This window comes from Hylobates moloch, unplaced genomic scaffold (assembly GCF_009828535.3).
Source record: "Hylobates moloch isolate HMO894 unplaced genomic scaffold, HMol_V3 SCAFFOLD_11, whole genome shotgun sequence".
In the NCBI taxonomy this organism is placed as follows: Eukaryota; Metazoa; Chordata; class Mammalia; order Primates; family Hylobatidae; genus Hylobates; species Hylobates moloch.
The window spans coordinates 59,563,076-59,580,502 of record NW_026652286.1 but is presented as its reverse complement, the minus strand read 5'-3'; the positions used below and the strand labels follow the sequence as shown (position 1 = coordinate 59,580,502).

Below are 17,427 nucleotides of genomic sequence, written 5' to 3'. Positions count from 1 at the left end.
TCACAGTCATAGAGGCTGGGAGTTCAAAGATCAAGGTATGCTCAAGGTTTGCTCCTTCTGAGGCCTCTCTACATGGCTAGCAGATGGCCACCTTCTCCCTGTGTCCTCACATGGTCATTCCTCTGTGTGTGTATATATGTTCTAATCTCCCTTTTTTTTTTAAATTGCAACTTTTTTTTTAGATTCAGGGGATACATATGCAGGTTTGTTACAGGGGTATATTGTGTGGTGCTGAGGTTTGGGGTATGACTGATCTCAATACCCAGGCACTAGCTGTTCAATCCTTGCCCTGCTCCCTCCCTCCCTCCCTCCCTCCTCTAGAAGCCCCCAGTGACTTCTGTTGTCATCTTTATGTCCATGTGTTAGGTCAACATTAATTAACACACTTTACCATTTAGAGATTATATTCAGATTTAGAATCTTTTAAGTGTTTAATAAAATATGATTTACATATTAGTGATTCCATTATGCAAAAGGCCATCACTTAAAGTTGCAGAGTACTAGGTTAAGAATGATCTCTACATATATGTTTAGGCGTGAGCTTATATATGTATGGGCACTTTTATAGGAACATACAGAATGGGGTGGAAGACTGTGAACTCTGGTTATTTGAGACAGTGTAGTAGGAACTGTGAGTGGGTGGAAGAAGGAACATAAGTCATTGCTTATGTAAGTTACAACAGAAAATCCTCACCGATTCTATCAAGTGTTTATTTCAGCTAGAAAGATCTGAACTACATTTAAATTAATAACCAGGCAGTAAATGATTAAGAAAACAAATAAACCAGGCATATTAATATCATTTTTGATGTTGGAAATATCCCCAAAAGTTCATATTTTCTGGGTGTCTATGTATTGAAAAAGAAAATGAGTCTGACAATGTTTAATACCATACGTAAATGCAAACATGTCTCACATTCGAGTATATTAAATAATATTTTAAAAGAAGAAATTTCTGCACCCTCACTTCCCAAAATATTTTATAGATTTGGTTATGTCAAGATATGTATGAATATTCCAGAAAGAAGCATTAAAAAATAAGTGAACTAACACCATCTCTCATTTTAACAATAGCAATGTTATTTATTTCCCATTTTTCTTTCCTCTTCTAAAAGCCTTACCTTGTATATACTAACAAAAGAGCCAAGAAAAGCTCCAAGCTGGAAGTTTTCTTTATTGTAGAAGAGAGAAAGTAGCCGAGATGGCTGTGTAAACAGATGCCTAAATGCAGAGGGGATTCGGAGGCAGCACTGGATCAAGTACCCCACGCTAAACATTCTGATGAACCCCTAGAGGAAATTTGGAGAAAAAACCTGATTTACAAACAAATTTTGAAGTTTTTGATAGAATACAAATTTTACCATCTCAAAATAGAAACAAGACAAAACAAATTTAATCTAAGTTTATAGCACAGCAAAATAAAGCCTTAAAACCTCAAACAATAATTTTAAAACAATCACCTTAAAACTAAGAGTGAAATCTTGGAATGAGTTTACTTTCTTTGATTTACAAAGACTTAAAAAGTCTCACAAGCACTGGCCAAGTTTGCCTATGCACCAAAATTCCATTTCTTGACATTTTGTTGACAATAATCAGGATTTTAAATTCCTAAACCACAAATGAGTTTTACATACAAAAGCACTAAAATTCGAAAAACTACTTAATAAAACCAAATGCTCTTGAAAATGTTAACAGAAAACTGGTCTTAATCATTAGCATGAGTAGGGATTATTTTCATAGAAAAATATTTTCATTATTTGTTCAGACCTTTGGTGCTAACTTTTACAATGGTCAGGTAAGAAGAACTTCCAGGGGGCAGGGGGTGCAGAATTATATCTAGGTTTTCATTCCTATGCTCCACTATGTCGGGCTAAAACATCTCTAGGGAGGAGTAGCTTTAAAGTACATTAACTAAACTTGAAAAAGCAAACCCACTACAAATCCATATTTGCTGTCAACATTTCTCTATATTTCCTTCAACTGTCCATAGTGCAAAAGAGATCTGGAGAGGATGACTATTACTGGTCAATTTCATTTCTGTATTTAGGAAGATGAATTTTGGATGTCTGAGAGACTGTAAGTAATTAATATTGAAACTGAAAAATTTCAATTAGCACAAAACATTAACAAAAAGAATAGTACTTTCTGTACAGTTCAACCAATACATTGTTAAAACCGGTGCCCCATCCTCCTCCTCTCTAACTCTGACTGGAATGGGAAAATATCTACACTCATAGCAGTGTATGCCCAAAAGTTAGGTTTGTATTTTCTGGACTGCAGCTTTCTCTTCTAGAAAAAAAATTAATTACTATGAGGAAACACTGGTTAATTTACCTGAAACTACCTAATACCTTATTAAAACATAAAATCAAATTGTCCAATCAATTACTGTGAATTCTCAAGCATTTGCTTAACTGAAACTGCCTAGTATTTAAATGAATGAAATGATCACACTTTCATCTTGCCATTGATAACCTTATAATGATAATCTAAGGATTTAGGGATTACATTTACATTACAATCTGTTTCATGCTATTTTCAAGAGAACTATTCATCCACCCGTTAATGTACTTAGAAAATATTTGCTGAATGCCTGTTATCTGCCAAACATTACACTAGATCCTGGGGATAACAGTGATGAGGAGGACACAGAGTTCTTGCCTTCGTGGAGCTTTCATGCTCATTAGTGGAAAAGAAAATAACTAAGTAAACAAATACAAAAGATTATAATAAATGTTATGAAGGAAGTAATCAAGACACTAGGATAGACATTAACAGGGCAATCTATATTAGATTAAATGTTAAGGGCAGACATGTAAATGATATGACATTTAAATAGACCCAAAAGAGAAGAAGCTAGCATGAGAAAAACATTTCAGACAGCTCAGACAGAAAACACATAGCCAATTAAGAGGCCGGCAGGTATAAAGAACCAAGAAAAAGTTAGTGTGAATGGAGTACAGAATGTTGAGGACAATGTAATTAATATGAGTATTTATTCAGGGATATGATTTAACATATGGTGTAATTAAGTTTGTGAAATAATGAGGTCCATTGTCAAAAAATTTCACTACCATGTTTATGGTTTAAATTCCTCACCCACAGGTCTCCAAATAGTTTTACATTCACGGATATAATACAGTATTCCAATTTATACACAAATTGCCAAGTTTACAGTACTGGTACACATTTGAAAGAATCACTAGTTTTTTATTGCTTGGAAATTCTCACTAACTTTCTCATACAATTTTTTTAATATCACCGCCCCCACTCCAAATTTCTCAAATACCTCTGATTTAATCCAAATACTTCTCTTAGTTCCCCATCTAAAGTTTTCCTTTGAACTGCAATCATATTCAGTTGGAAGGAAGAATAAATCCAGGTACCAGGTGACTTGGACTGCCAGCAATGTTACTTTTTTTTTTTTTTTGGCCACTTTAAACTGAGGCAGGAAATCAAATTTGGAAAGAGTGTCAGAAAGTATTGCACAACTGAGGAACAAAACAAAACAAAACCCTACTGTTTTATCATTTTGGGGAATTGTGAAGCTAAGTGTGGGCTGGGCTAATGGCAGTGTCAACACTGGGCCATAGATGTTTACCTTCATGAGCACTAATGTGGGATAGTTCCTCCTTTCTAGAGTAACCATAAAGGGGCTGTATTTTGGGGTGCTGCACAACTCTGCTCTTCTCATCATCAACTGAGTAGAGACTAAAATTGCAAGAACAAACTTTCTACAGCATTGGAACTGTTAGAGCACCATTCAAAACTAAGCAACTTGGCTGGTCGCGGTGGTTCACACCTGTAATCCTAGTGTTGGGAGGTCAAGGCAGGCAGATCCTAGATCACCTAAGGTCAAGAGTTCAAGACCAGCCTGGCCAACATGGTGAAACTCTGCCTCTACTAAAACACAAAAATTAGCCAGGCATGATGATGGGTGCCTGCAATCATCCCAGCTACTCGGGAGGCTGAGATGGGAGAAGTGCTTGAACCTAGGAGATGGTGGTTGCAGTAAGCTGAGATTGTGCCACTGCACTCCAGCCTGGGTGGCTGAGCGAGACTCTGTCTTTAAAAAAAAAAAGAAAAAAAGGCTAAAGAATTTGCAGCAGATGGTGCCACCTGTGCCATGCTGACTGCAAAGAAAATAACTTTCTTCTCAGAAGTGGTGGTGATGGGAGAAGGGAGGAGGGACAGCACAACGGCAGGGGAAGAGGGAGAGACACACTAGTACACAAGTCCACTAGGGAGTCAAGAATTTATGCCAGGCATAGTTAGCTCTCTTAATGTAGAGCAACTGTGGACATGCTCCAGTTATCTCAATGGCTTAAAAAAAAAAAAAAGTAATAGTTTTACAAGTCCAAAATTAAATGTCGTTGTACCAGACTTGGCACAGTGCATACAGTGTATGTGTGTGAGTGCTGATCCAGCTAGCACACAGCACAGTCTGGGAGTCGGAGTCTTGTTCTAGGATGTAGTTCTAATGAGAATACATTACAAAGTGCAAATTTTAATGACTTTATGTTTCCTTGTTGTTATCCCATCTTATCTTCTATATCATAAGTTTTAAATAAATCAATTTTTAAACAAGCTAATTTTTAAATTATTTAAGGATCTGGTAAGTGAATATTGAAAGCTAAATCGTCACCTATTGTCACAAATTTCTCACTCTTGAAGTCAAATTCAAAGAATGATAGCATTTATTAATATCAACTTTTCCATTTATTTTTAAATTATTTCTAAATAAATAAGTTATTTCTATACCCATTCCCTATTATTAATAAAGTACATACTTTCATATACTTACTTTAATGCAATAAGAGATGCAATTATCTTCATAATGTTTGCAACATCTATGCCTTGGTCCATGTTTGCATCTGAAATTGAACCCAAAAAAATTAAACTATTTATAATTAAAGTGTGTATATCCATGTGTTTGTACATGTTTGTGGATCTGTTTAAAGCTTTCTAACCAAAAAAAAAAAAAAAAAAAAAAAAAAAAAAAAAAGAAAACATCGCTTTCTTTTTTTTTTTTTTTTTTTGAGACAAAGTCTCGTTCTTGCCCCCCACCCCAGGCTGGAGTACAATGGCGCAATCTCGGCTCACTGCAACCTCTGCCTCCCGGGTTCAAGTGATTCTCCTGCCTCAGCCTCCCAAGTAGCTGGGATTACAGGCGCCTGCCACCACACCCAGCTAATTTTTGTATTTTTAGTAGAGATGGGGTTTCACCATGTTGGCCAGGCTGGTCTCGAGCTCCTGACCTCAGGTGATCCGCCCACCTCGGCCTCCCAAAGTGCTGGGATTACAGGTGTGAGCCACCGTGCCTGGCCCACTCACTACTTCTAAATGTGTGCCACTTTTGGTGTTTTGAGACATACAGAAGCAATAACGACAGATATTTTCGCTTTTTCTATTTGCTGCTTACCATTTGACACATTGTATAAACTATGTGACTGCAGTCAAAATACTTGAATACGGACTAGAGAAACCACACTGTTATTTGTGGTTAAATATGAAAAAATATGTATATATTATATATATACTCTGCCAAGTCTTTTGGAAACTTTAAATTGCTTATTGTAGAGTATAATGGTAATAAATCATCCATGAAGTCAGTACTTGAGCAAAAGTCATAATGAGAATGTGCTCAGGTTACAGGAATTTATACTTAATTAGATTTGAGAGAAAACATCTGGAAAAGAAACATGATATAGTATTAGAATTCAAAATTCAGTTGAAATAAATATAGAAATAGAGATCATGTGGTAATTCAAAAGTAGCTAATTTGTGATTTAATTGTAAACTACTTAACCCTCCAGTGTTTAATAAATATTTCTGCTGGGAGGACTACTGTTCAGGATGCACTCATTTTAGTGGTTTAGCATGTTGAATCCAAGACTATTTATTCACCATAGGCATAAAAAAAGTAAGTAGAATATCTAACATGGGTCTAGCTCTCCCTCTCTTTGAGGGTTCATGTTCCAAAATAAGCGGTCTTTATAACTTCTTTGAGATTGTAGCTAATTAATTATTTTCATGGTTGAACCACATGAATGTTTTCCTGTTTATAACAATAACTCGTAGAGCAATGTTCTGGCTCTGCACCTCTCCAATCCCATTCGCAAATTGATTTGCAAGTCCTTTACAGAAATCCAATTCTGCACTACAGCTGGAGCATACAGCCTTTCCTAGTCAAGGGTGACAGCAACAGCTCAGTTCACACTGGCTATAGCCCTTATATCTTTAGAATGCTAAGACATATCTGGCCATGTGAAGCTGTTGAGTGATTAAAGCTGGAGACCTGAAAAGCAGTGAATAAGAGAAAGGCTGCCTCATGCAAGCCATCACTCTTCACACTTCTAAGTGTCCCCTTCAAAGACATTTCTCAACCATTGCTACCAGAACTACACTGAAATTGTCAAGTTTCCTTTTTTTTTTTTAAGAGGTGGGGGTGTCACTGTCATCCAAGCTGGAGTATAGTGGCATGATCATAATGATCATAGATCACTGCAGCCTTGAACTCCTAGACTCAAGCTATCCTCCCACCTCAGCCTCCTGAGTAGCTAGGACTACAGGCACATGCCACCAATCCTAGCTAATTTTTAAATTTTTTTTAGAGACAGGGTCTTGCTATGTTGCCTAGGCTGGTCTCAAACTCCTGGTCTCAAGTGATTCTCCTACCTCGGTCTCCCAAAGTGTTAGTTTTACAGGTGTGAGCCACCATGCCTGGCCTAAATTTTCTTTGCTAGTGAAGTTAAATCCTGATATCAACTGTACTGTCAATTAGTCTTTCTTAGTCACTCATAAATGGCTTCCCAGGACCTGGACTGCCTGTCTCCTGTATTATTTGCTTTGCTTCTCTAGTATTCTGCATCCACTTTCATACCACTAGACCCACTGAGGCTACTCTGATGCGTTCTGTCATGACCTGATCAGTTCTAACGCCCAAGGCATCATTCACCCATATAATTCATTCTCTGCATTCCCCTCTGATTCCTGTTGAAATTATTTCCATTAACAGGATCCTTTCTCCCTTTTCTCCACTGAGGTAACCCATAACTATTTTTGAACTTGTTTAATAAATTCAACTACCATAATTATTCCTGTTATCTTCTAGATGTATTGTTTGTTAAGATGAAGACAAAATCTTTAAATTCAATAAAAATTTGAGTATGCTCCCTGTGCTCATATTTTATGTCAGGCAAGTTCATAAAAGTTATCTCATTTAATGCTCACAGCAATTCTTAATAGAGATTATTAACCCCAGTTAACAGATAAGAACTTGGAAATGCACAATGGTTAAATCTCTCGTCCAAAGTTACAATGCTGGCAGAGGGAAAATAAGAGTGAAATATAGGTTTTCTAATTTATTAAAGGACCTCAGCTTCCTATAATTCAATGGTCCCCAACCTTTTTGGCACCAGGGACTGGTTTCATGGAAGATAATTTTTCCACTGACTCGGTGGCGGGGGAGGGGGTTGGTTTAGGATGAAACTGTTCCACCCCACATCATCAGGCATTAGATGCTCATAAGAAGCATGCAGGCCGGGCGCGGTGGCTCACGCTTGTAATCCCAGCACTTTGGGAGGCCGAGGCGGGCGGATCACGAGGTCAGGAGATCGAGACCATGGTGAAACCCCGTCTCTACTAAAAATACAAAAAAATTAGCCGGGCGTAGTGGCGGGCGCCTGTAGTCCCAGCTACTCGGAGAGGCTGAGGCAGGAGAATGGCGTGAACCCGGGAGGCGGAGCTTGCAGTGAGCCGAGAGCGCGCCACTGCACTCCAGCCTGGGCGACAGAGCGAGACTCCGTCTCAAAAAAAAAAAAAAAAAAAAAAAAAGAAGCATGCAACTTAGATCCCTTGTACATGCAGTTCACAATGGGGTTTGTGCTCCTATGAGAATCTAATGCCACTGCTGATGTGACAGGAGGCAGAGTTCAAACGGTAATGCTCTCTGGCCTGCTGCTCACCTCCTGCTGTGTGGCCGGGTTCCTAACAGGCCTTGGACCAGTACTGGTTCATGGCCCAGGGGTTCAGGACCCTTGCTATAATTGATCCCCTAACTTTCTTTATTGCCTACTCATTCCACCCTCTCTAAAATATTACTACCAAGATTTTATTTATTGGTTGATAATCTAATTTCAAACTATTAAATTTATTTTCATAAATATCTACACTAGAAATATAAATGAAAATTTGTACGAAACATGAAAACTTCTTTTTATAATATACAAATAAAAACATTTCAGCTTGAGAACCCCCAAAATTTTCACTCTTACAAAATATCCTTTACTTAAGGGTTGTCCCTTATTATTCCTTAATCGTCTTGAATCTCTCTCAGGAATTTTGCTTCCTTCTTTCCATACTTGGCACATTAAATCAACACATATTAATCAGTTTCCTGAAGTTCTCCATCATAGCCTCCTGTAATTCTGCCTGGTTTGAAATACAAAAGTATTCCAATTTTGTGCAAACCTCTTTTAAAGGCATATGCTGGTCTACAGTCCTGCCAGAAATAATAAATCATATTCACTTGCCATTGTGTGCCTTTTATAAAATTCTATGCACAGTTTCTGATGAAAAATGATCATCATTACCTGAATAGAAAACAAAAATACCTTGGCATGGTACAAATATCATACGAAACAGTGACAAAGCAGTTTAAAATATCAAGATAAAGAGCTCACATTGAATCCACAAATGTCCTGACTAGACCAATCATATTCATTCTTCTGGGTTTTTCCTCATGTTGCTCTCTCTTCTGTTCTACTTTTGCATATGCTGCCTCTGGTGAAAACGAATGTGTGGGAATTTCTTCCTTCCCTACAATGAACCTAAAGAAAAGAGCACAATGTGAAGCATTTTTCACTTAAAAAAAATCAATGAGGGGGGAAAAAAAAGACTTTGTTTATAAACAAATACGCTTTGGCAAGTATCATCATTTGAGATAGTATTTTCACAGTTTACATAAAATCGAATCATCCCATGAAGAAAAAGACTTTCAAAATCTGAATACTCAAAAAAAATTAATAGTCATTTGTTTGATAATGCAGGTATTTAAAAATCAAACTGGGCCGGGCGCGGTGGCTCACGCTTGTAATCCCAGCACTTTGGGAGGCCGAGGCGGGAGGATCACGAGGTCAGGAGATCGAGACCACAGTGAAACCCCGTCTCTACTAAAAATACAAAAAATTAGCCGGGCGTGGTGGCGGGCGCCTGTAGTCCCAGCTACTTGGAGAGGCGGAGGCAGGAGAATGGTGTGAACCCAGGAGGTGGAGCTTGCAGTGAGCCGAGATTGAGCCACTGCACTCCAGCCTGGGCGACAGAGCGAGACCCTGTCTCAAAAAAAAAAAAAATCAAACTGACCAAGTAAAATACAGCACCACACTTAAGCACCTTTTAACTTGAGACACCACTTTTTAAATATATGCCTTAGAGTTTTTCAAAAGAAACAGGTATACTTGGGGATACTAGTAAATCACAACACTAATAAATCACAAAAATTATGTATTTTTTTCTTAAATTTGGCTACTAGTTATAATTGAATGAGATTCTCATTTACAGTAAAACTCAACATTTGTACCTATCATTTTAAGTCATAAACAGCTGCAGCACACTAGGTCATCTGTATTCACACAGGGAAACAGAGTACAGTACAGAACAGGAATCAGAAAACAGTCAGGATTCCCCAAGTCCTCATATTATTTCATTAGAAAATCTGAAAGCTGATGTTATTCTAATCTACTTATTTTTCTTTGGAAAAATAAAATGTCTAGAAAATAATATTCCTATTTCATCAAAACTAGACTATATTTTTCCAAAGACAATGAATGGAAAATATTACCACAGTTAGATATCCCTCAAGAAGTATCCTTTCTCAGAGTTTGCAGTATCACTGCTTACACCTATCCTGTAAGAGTCATTGCTCTTATAAAGAATAACTAAGCTTTCCCAAGGAAATACTACCTTCCAAGCTTTCAGAAAATATAGTAAAATACAGATAGAACAGGATCAATAACAATACACTAAAATTCTGGAACTTGAGCCAGGCTTAGTGGCTCCTGCTGTAACCCTGACACTATGGGAGTCGATGCAGGACAATCACTTGTGGCCAGGAGTTCAAGAACAGCCTGGTCACCAGAGTGAGACCCCAACTTAACAAAAAAATTAAAAATCAGCTGGGCATGGTGGTGTACGCCTGTAGTCCCAGCTACTTGGGAGGCTGACGTGGGAGGATTGCTTGAGCTCAGGAATTAAAGGCTGCAGTGGGCTATAATCATGCCACTGCACTTCAGCCTAGGCAATACAGTAAAACCCTGTCTCTTTAAAAAAAAAAAAAATGTAACTTGAGACCTGTGACAAACAGAATATGAATGCGTAAATACTTAGAAAGAAAGAAAAAGCTGTTACTACCAACAACTGCAACCCATCCTGTTCAGACAACCTTGGCAAAACATCTAGCTTATCAAATCATAAGGGGTGTGCAAGGGGTTTGTTTGTCACCAGATGGCAGCTGTGCATCTTTGGTAGCTGTCAGTTCAAATGAATTTGTTTCTTACTTATGGGTGTACACAGAGAGTTTAAGATCTGTACTGCTGTTCCTTAACAGCAACAAGGGTAAAACTATGCCAGAACAGATAGAACAGTTTCTCTTACACTTTTCATAAAACTGTTGCTATTTTGGCCAGGATTGACTGTTTCAGATTAGAGGTCACTTCCTTGGAGAAGCTGACCCTGTCCCAGGCCAGAATAAGGGAATGATCTTTCTTCTGTACTAAGAGAGCCCAATGAACTGCCAGTACAGTAATGTACATGCCATTTTAGTAGTCTACATCCCCTACTCAACTGTGAGGCCTGTGGGACCATGTATATCTTCTTTGCTGTTATATCCCAGCATCTAGCATAGTGTCTGGCACGTGGTAAATATTTAATACATATTGAATGAATGAATATAGTAACAGCTGGAATTCTCTGAGCATATCTTATACGACAGGCACAGTGCCAACTGAGCCTTTTACAAATATTAATTCATGTAATCCTCACAACAATACTATAGGTGTCACAAGTCCCATGAGAGTTGGCATGGTTAAGTATCTTGTCCACAACCAATAAATTATCAGTACTTACTTGAACCCAGAATTGTCTGGCCTAAAGTCTGGCTTCTTAATCACTAAGCTACATATATTTCTAACTATGTTTTAAACTATGATGAATAAGGCTAGCATATCTTCAGAGTCTCACACTGGCTTTTCTCCCGTGGTTGTGTCCTTGACACTATTCTTTTGACTTCTACTGTTATCTGTATACACAGATAATTTTCAAATCATCCTACACACAATTTCCAGAGGAAGCTTCCCAAAGTGCATATCTGAACTGACTACACATATCCTCAAAGAACTTCATGGGCTTATGGCTTACTGAATTAAATACAAACTTCAAGCTTAAGTCAGTATCTGATGCAGAGTGAGTGCTCACTATAAAAACTATTATTATATTACAATTAAATGAACTACTTGACATTCTCCAAATAAACCATGCGTCTGTATTGCTCTTCTTATCTGGATCATTCTTCCCTACATCTTTACTAAAAATCTTATTTGTCTTTTAAAATCTATCTTAAATGCTCCTTCCACTCTCTCATTCCCACCCACCCCCACAGGAAAATAAAAGTAATAATAATTTGTGAATTACAGAACACTTAACTTCTATTATTACATTTGGGTTTTTGTAGTCTATAAGTAATTTTGTGCAAATTTCCTGCTTTCTTCTCTCCATTTACTCCTTTCCACAGCTTGGGGAAAGACGCTAGGTTAGGTTTGCCTAAAATATATTCCTGAAATAACCTACACTTCTCTTTTGCAACATTCAGCACAGTTAAAATTAATGCTCTCTTCCCCACTAGATGATAAGCTCTCTGAGAACAGAGACTGTATCTGGCTCATTCCCCAGTGTATTCTCAACACTTAGTACAAGACCTGGGGCAGAATAAATGTATACTAAGTATATCTATCAGTGAATGTTAGCTTTGTAGCTCCTGTATTATCTCACACTTGTTGAGGAGTGCTGATATGGTTTGGCTCTGTGTTCCCACCCAAATCTCAACTCGAGTTGTAATCCTCACATGTCGAGGGAGGGACCTGGTGGGGGTGATTGGATCATGGGGGCAGTTTCCCCCATGCTGTTCTCATGATAGTGAATTAGTTCTCAGGAGAGCTAATGGTTCTAAAATGTGGCACTCCCTCACTCTAGCTCTCTCCCTCTCCTGCCGCCTTGTGAAGAAGAAGCCTGCTTCCTCTTGGCCTTCTGCCATGATTGTAAGTTTCCTGAGGCCTCCCTAGCCATAAGAAACTGTGAGTCAATTAAATCTCTTTTGTTTATACATTAACCAGTCAAGTAGTATCTTTATAGCAGTGTGAGAACAGACTAATAGACTAATACAAGCGATTTTTAAAAAGGTGCTAAAATGAAGTAAAGTTTTGTGGTTTTTTGGTTTTGTTTTTGTTTTTTTTGAGACGGAGTTTTTGCTCTTATTGCCCAGGCTAGAGTGCAGTGGTGCAATCTCGGCTCACTGCAACCTCTGCCTTCTGGTTTCAAGCAATTCTCCTGCCTCAGCCTCTCAAGTCGCTGGGATTACAGATGAGCGTCACCACACCCAGCTAATTTTTTTGTGTTTTTAGTAGAGACAGGGTTTCACCATGTTGATCAGTCTGGTCTCAATCTGCTGACCTTGTGATCCATCCGCCTCAGCCTCCCAAAGGGCTGGGATTACAGGTGTGAGCCACTGTGCCCAGCTGTTTTTTTTTTGTTTTTTTGTTTTTTTTTTTTGAGACAGAGTCTTACTCTGTCACCCAGGCTGGAGTGCAGTGGTATGATCATAGCTCATTGCAACCTCTGCCTCCCGAGTTCAAGCAATTCTCCTGCCTCAGCCTCCCAAGCATCTGGAATTACAGGTGCCCACCACCATGCCTAGCTAATTTTTGTATTTTTAATAGAGACGGGTTTCACAATGTTGGCCAGGCTGCTCTCTAACTCCTGACCTTAAGTGATTGCCCGCCTTGGCCTCCCAAAGTGCTGGGATTACAGGCGTTAGCCACCATGCCCAGCCTGAAGTAAAGTTTAATATTTTAAAGCTTTTTAGCCTTTGTCTAATTAGGACACATTAAACTGGAGTACTTTGTAAATATTTGTCCTTTATGGATAAAGGACAGTTTTCCTCTGAGAGAACAATGTATGTTTTCATGATACAGCAATTATGATCTGTATGAGATAAGCACTTCCTTAAGCCATTTTATGATTGTATTCCTTTAAATCTCATCGTTCTCAAATGTATCAAGCTCTGAGTATCTTTTCCTCACCAAAGTTTAATATTGTCAGGAAGTCATATTAAATTGTGCTACAAAAAGCATTTTCCTTTCCCCTTCCCTTTGTAATTAACATTAAATTTTGCACTTTTGACTTGCTATAAATTTACAGCATACGTCTACAATAAAAATCACGACCGCCAGGACTGCAAAGAGGTAGCAGGAAAGACATGTCAGATAATACTTTTTGAAAGCCTACAAGAAGCACCCACATTAACTCACATTATTTTTTTACAATGAAACTTGACAACAAAAAATATATTTGGCTTTTAGTAACATTCTTCTGAGAATCAACTTTGTAAGTTTGAGATTAATTCATCTGCAATGTGGTGAGTCCATATTCACCATATAAATGCAAGAAATAGCCACATTTCTTGAATCCAAATTTACCACACTGCAGATTGATTATGAAACAGAATTAAAATGAAACAGAATTTGCTTGGTGGAAGGAGATGCACAAATAAACATATGAATATTCACAATATTTAACAATTTTCTTGCTTTAGCAACAAGAATATTATCAAGAATTAACAAACATTTTTTCTAGAATTTTTTCTACAATACAGAGAAAATTTAAGTGCAAATAGTCCACACTAGCCCTCTGTTAAAAGTGGATTCGAAGAAAAGACACAAAACCATCTGACACATTTTAAGTTTTTGCAAGAATTCTGGGAGTCTAAGGAGATGTAGGAAAACAAGACTAAGTTTTTCCTTCTCTTTTGAAAACCTAATATTTGCTTTTGTTATCAACTTTAAACTTAATACCAAATGCTTTCTAGTCAATGCAACAACAATAACAAAAACTTTATTTTCTAATAAATTTCATGATCTTTTACTGAAAAATAACAGTAAAGAAATCAGTGTTGAGTATTATGACTTAGAAAGTTATTGTTCCCACAGAGTTCTCACAACCAAAGACATTCTTAATTATACAGTAGACTCCATTTGTTCCCCCCCAAACCAGTTTCCTTGCATGCCATGTGATTTTCTGTTAATAGCACCTTCTTTGAGGCACTTCGGTTTTCAATATGTGGCTGGGATTACAGGGTGGAGGGGAAGAGAAAGAAGGAAAATATCAGTCTTCATTTTCATTCATTGCAAGTCTTAACTTTTTCTCCTTCTCTTTAATCCTCCCACTATCACCCAAATTCTAGTCCTTATTGTCTTTCCACCTTCTGGTTCTCTCTTTTTCAATGTCTCAAATACTGTGGCCAGACCAATCTTTCTGAAACACTGTCAACCACCCTACTCAAAAAGCGTTAGTAGCTCCCTACTGCTGACCTTATCAAATCCAAGTTTGTCTTTTTTACCCCCAGGTCTTCCATAATCAGGTCTTCCCTATTCTACATATCAAAAAATATTTTATATTCCCTAATATAAACTTTTCATACCATTTTCTCACTGTTACCTCACACTTCATTTTTGCAATTTTCACTCTCTTGCTACTGTTACTCACTTCTACCCAGACTGCACTTCCTCTTCCCTGTAGTTATCGAAAGCTATCCTTAAAGTACAGTTTAAGGCACATCATCTATGAGAATATAACAAAAATAATAGCCAACATTTCTTGAGTATTTACTACATGCCAGCCACTGGTTGAAATATTTTTCACATATTAACTCATTTGATCCTCAAAATAACCTTGAGACAGTTAGGTAAAAACTTTTGCTAGTATTGAAGCTTTCCCTAATTTTTCCCTCCAATATTTGCAGTAAAAACCACACTACTGATCTTCACCAAGCATCTACTATATGTTCTTTGGATTACAAAACAGGCAACATTTATGATATAAACTAGACAAACAGTAGGTATGGAGTCAGTATATATAGTTAACTTGTGTGATGTTAAATTAGTCATATATTCTAAGCCTCAGTTTTCTCATCATGTTACATCTCACAGAACTGTTGCAAAAATTTAATTTTCTAATCTATGAGAAAATTCTTGGTGAACTATAAAATATAATGCTAATGCTAACCAACATTTCTACAGTATATACCATGTGCCAATTGCTATGCTAAAAGATGGGCTATGAGGTGAAAAGACTCTAGTGATACTTAAAATCGAATTTGTGTTTGACGGTACATGAGTCCTGCCCTAAAGCAAACCCATAATCTAGTACCACACAATTAAATACTTAACTTTTCAGTAATTGTTCATGAGCAGCTCTGTCTTGCCAAGCTCCCGGAAGTGAGTTCTTGTATTTCTTTTAAAACATCCCACAGTAAAAAGCATACAATAGATCCAAAAGAAGTAGCTGATTAATTTTTAGAGGGAATAATCTGACAAATTACTCCTTCAATGAGCTATATATCCGCAGGCTTGGAAGTACTTTTGTGAATTCTAAAATTATTTTCAGTTTAACTGTTTAGTCAATACGTATTTACTGTAATTATGTATAATTTTTTAAGTTAACTTGTAAATTCTCTCTCAGCATAAAATAAATGTTACTTACCTAAGTGCAGAAAATGTAAATCCTTTCAAGCCATCCTTGCACCTAAAACAATAAGAATTTACAATCATAAAATAACATATTTTGAGATATAAGTAGTATATTACATAGCTATTAAATTTTTTCTGAAAATAGTGTTTTAAAAGATGAAACTCTTAAGGCAAAAATCTGAATATTATGAATGATCAAAAGAGCAACAAGCAATGAAGTAAGTCACCTTACACAAAATGATTAATATGATAATGCCTTCCTATGTCACATTAACATTACTTAGAGCTCAGCTCTCAAATAGGCAGGTTGAAGAGAGACTTAAGTAAATCTAAGGGCTCCGTCTGGACTTAAAGTGAGGGCTGGGAGTAAAGCAGGCTCTACAAATCCCTGGGGGACGAATTTGCTGAGAAGAAAAAGACCACATACACCTGGTGGGTGTTATATATGGATAATTCAAGGTCCTGACTTCGTCCTATTAAATACGTGAATGCACAGTATTCATAATATAGAGTTGGCAGGCACAGAAAGGTTTCAACTTCAGTTCAACAGTTTTAATTCCTGATTAAGCCCAATTAGAACAGATCACAGAGCATGAAGAACAGAATTGGGGTGAGGGGAGAGCAGAAAGACAAGACTCCAAATGGTATTTATTGAGTGCTTACTATAGCTGGGCACTGTTTTCAGCTCTTTATATGTGTTGTCTCATTTAATCATATCACTAAACTGTATGAATAGAGATTTTTCTCTATTGCACTGCTACACAGAGGCTCAAAAAATGCAGTAACCTAAGTCACAAAAGTAATAGCAGTCAGAATTCCAGAATTTGGGGGCTGGAGGGGATTGTCTGACTTTAAAAGTTATGTTTTTTTCTTATACATCCTCCTGAAACAGTCTACTGTCTTCAGCTGGGGAAGATTCAAATTACATCATAGTTAAGAAAAAAAAGATTCTCAGACTTGCAAAAAAATATTTAAACAAGATCTTAAAATGGGGACATTACTACGCTGGCTTTACAACATCCTGCTGCTGTTACTCAATGTCTTTGTTCTTCTTTATACCTATGATCACCTTAAACAAAGAGATTTTGAGTATTTACTATCAAAGGCCTAGGCCAGGCGCAGTGGCTCACACCTGTAATCCCAGCACTTTGGGAGGCCGAGGCCAGCGGATCACCCGAGATTAGGAGTTCAAGACCAGCCTGACCAACATGGAGAAACCCCGTCTCTCCTAAAAATACAAAATTAGCCAGGCGTGGTGGCACATGCCTGTAATCCCAGCTACTCGGGAGGCTGAGGCAGGAGAATCGCTTGAACCCGGGAGGCAGAGGTTGCAGTGAGCCAAGATTGCGCCATTGCTCTCCAGCCTGGGCAACAAGAGTGAAACTCTGTCTCAAAAAACAAAGAGTAAGGCCTCAAATATAATAGGGCAATTATTCCTCTATGTCTTCTGTATGAAAGGCCACAAAGGAAATGCATAAAAATGTAAGAAATGTATTTTAATCAAAATCATATACATTTTTATTAGATGCAGTATAGAATCTGAGAAAATAATCCACATGCACAGAGATGTTTTAAAACAACCCCATCAAAAAGTGGGCAAAGGATATGAACAGACCCTTCTCAAAAGAAG

General features: G+C 37.5%; 1 protein-coding gene across 5 annotated transcripts in view; it reads right to left on the bottom strand.

The window, feature by feature from the left end:
- The window catches only part of TMEM135 (transmembrane protein 135), a 278,687-nt gene that overhangs the window by 12,869 nt on the left and 248,391 nt on the right, over window positions 1-17,427 (bottom strand). For all 5 annotated transcript variants that reach the window (XM_032167116.2, XM_058446383.1, XM_032167118.2 and 2 more), the window contains 4 exons: window positions 15,811-15,852; window positions 8,685-8,831; window positions 4,805-4,874; window positions 1,122-1,289 (listed from right to left, as the gene is read on the bottom strand). In XM_032167116.2, the coding sequence (XP_032023007.1) occupies window positions 1,122-1,289; window positions 4,805-4,874; window positions 8,685-8,831; window positions 15,811-15,852 (427 nt within the window). The remainder of the gene's footprint in view (window positions 1-1,121; window positions 1,290-4,804; window positions 4,875-8,684; window positions 8,832-15,810; window positions 15,853-17,427) is intronic.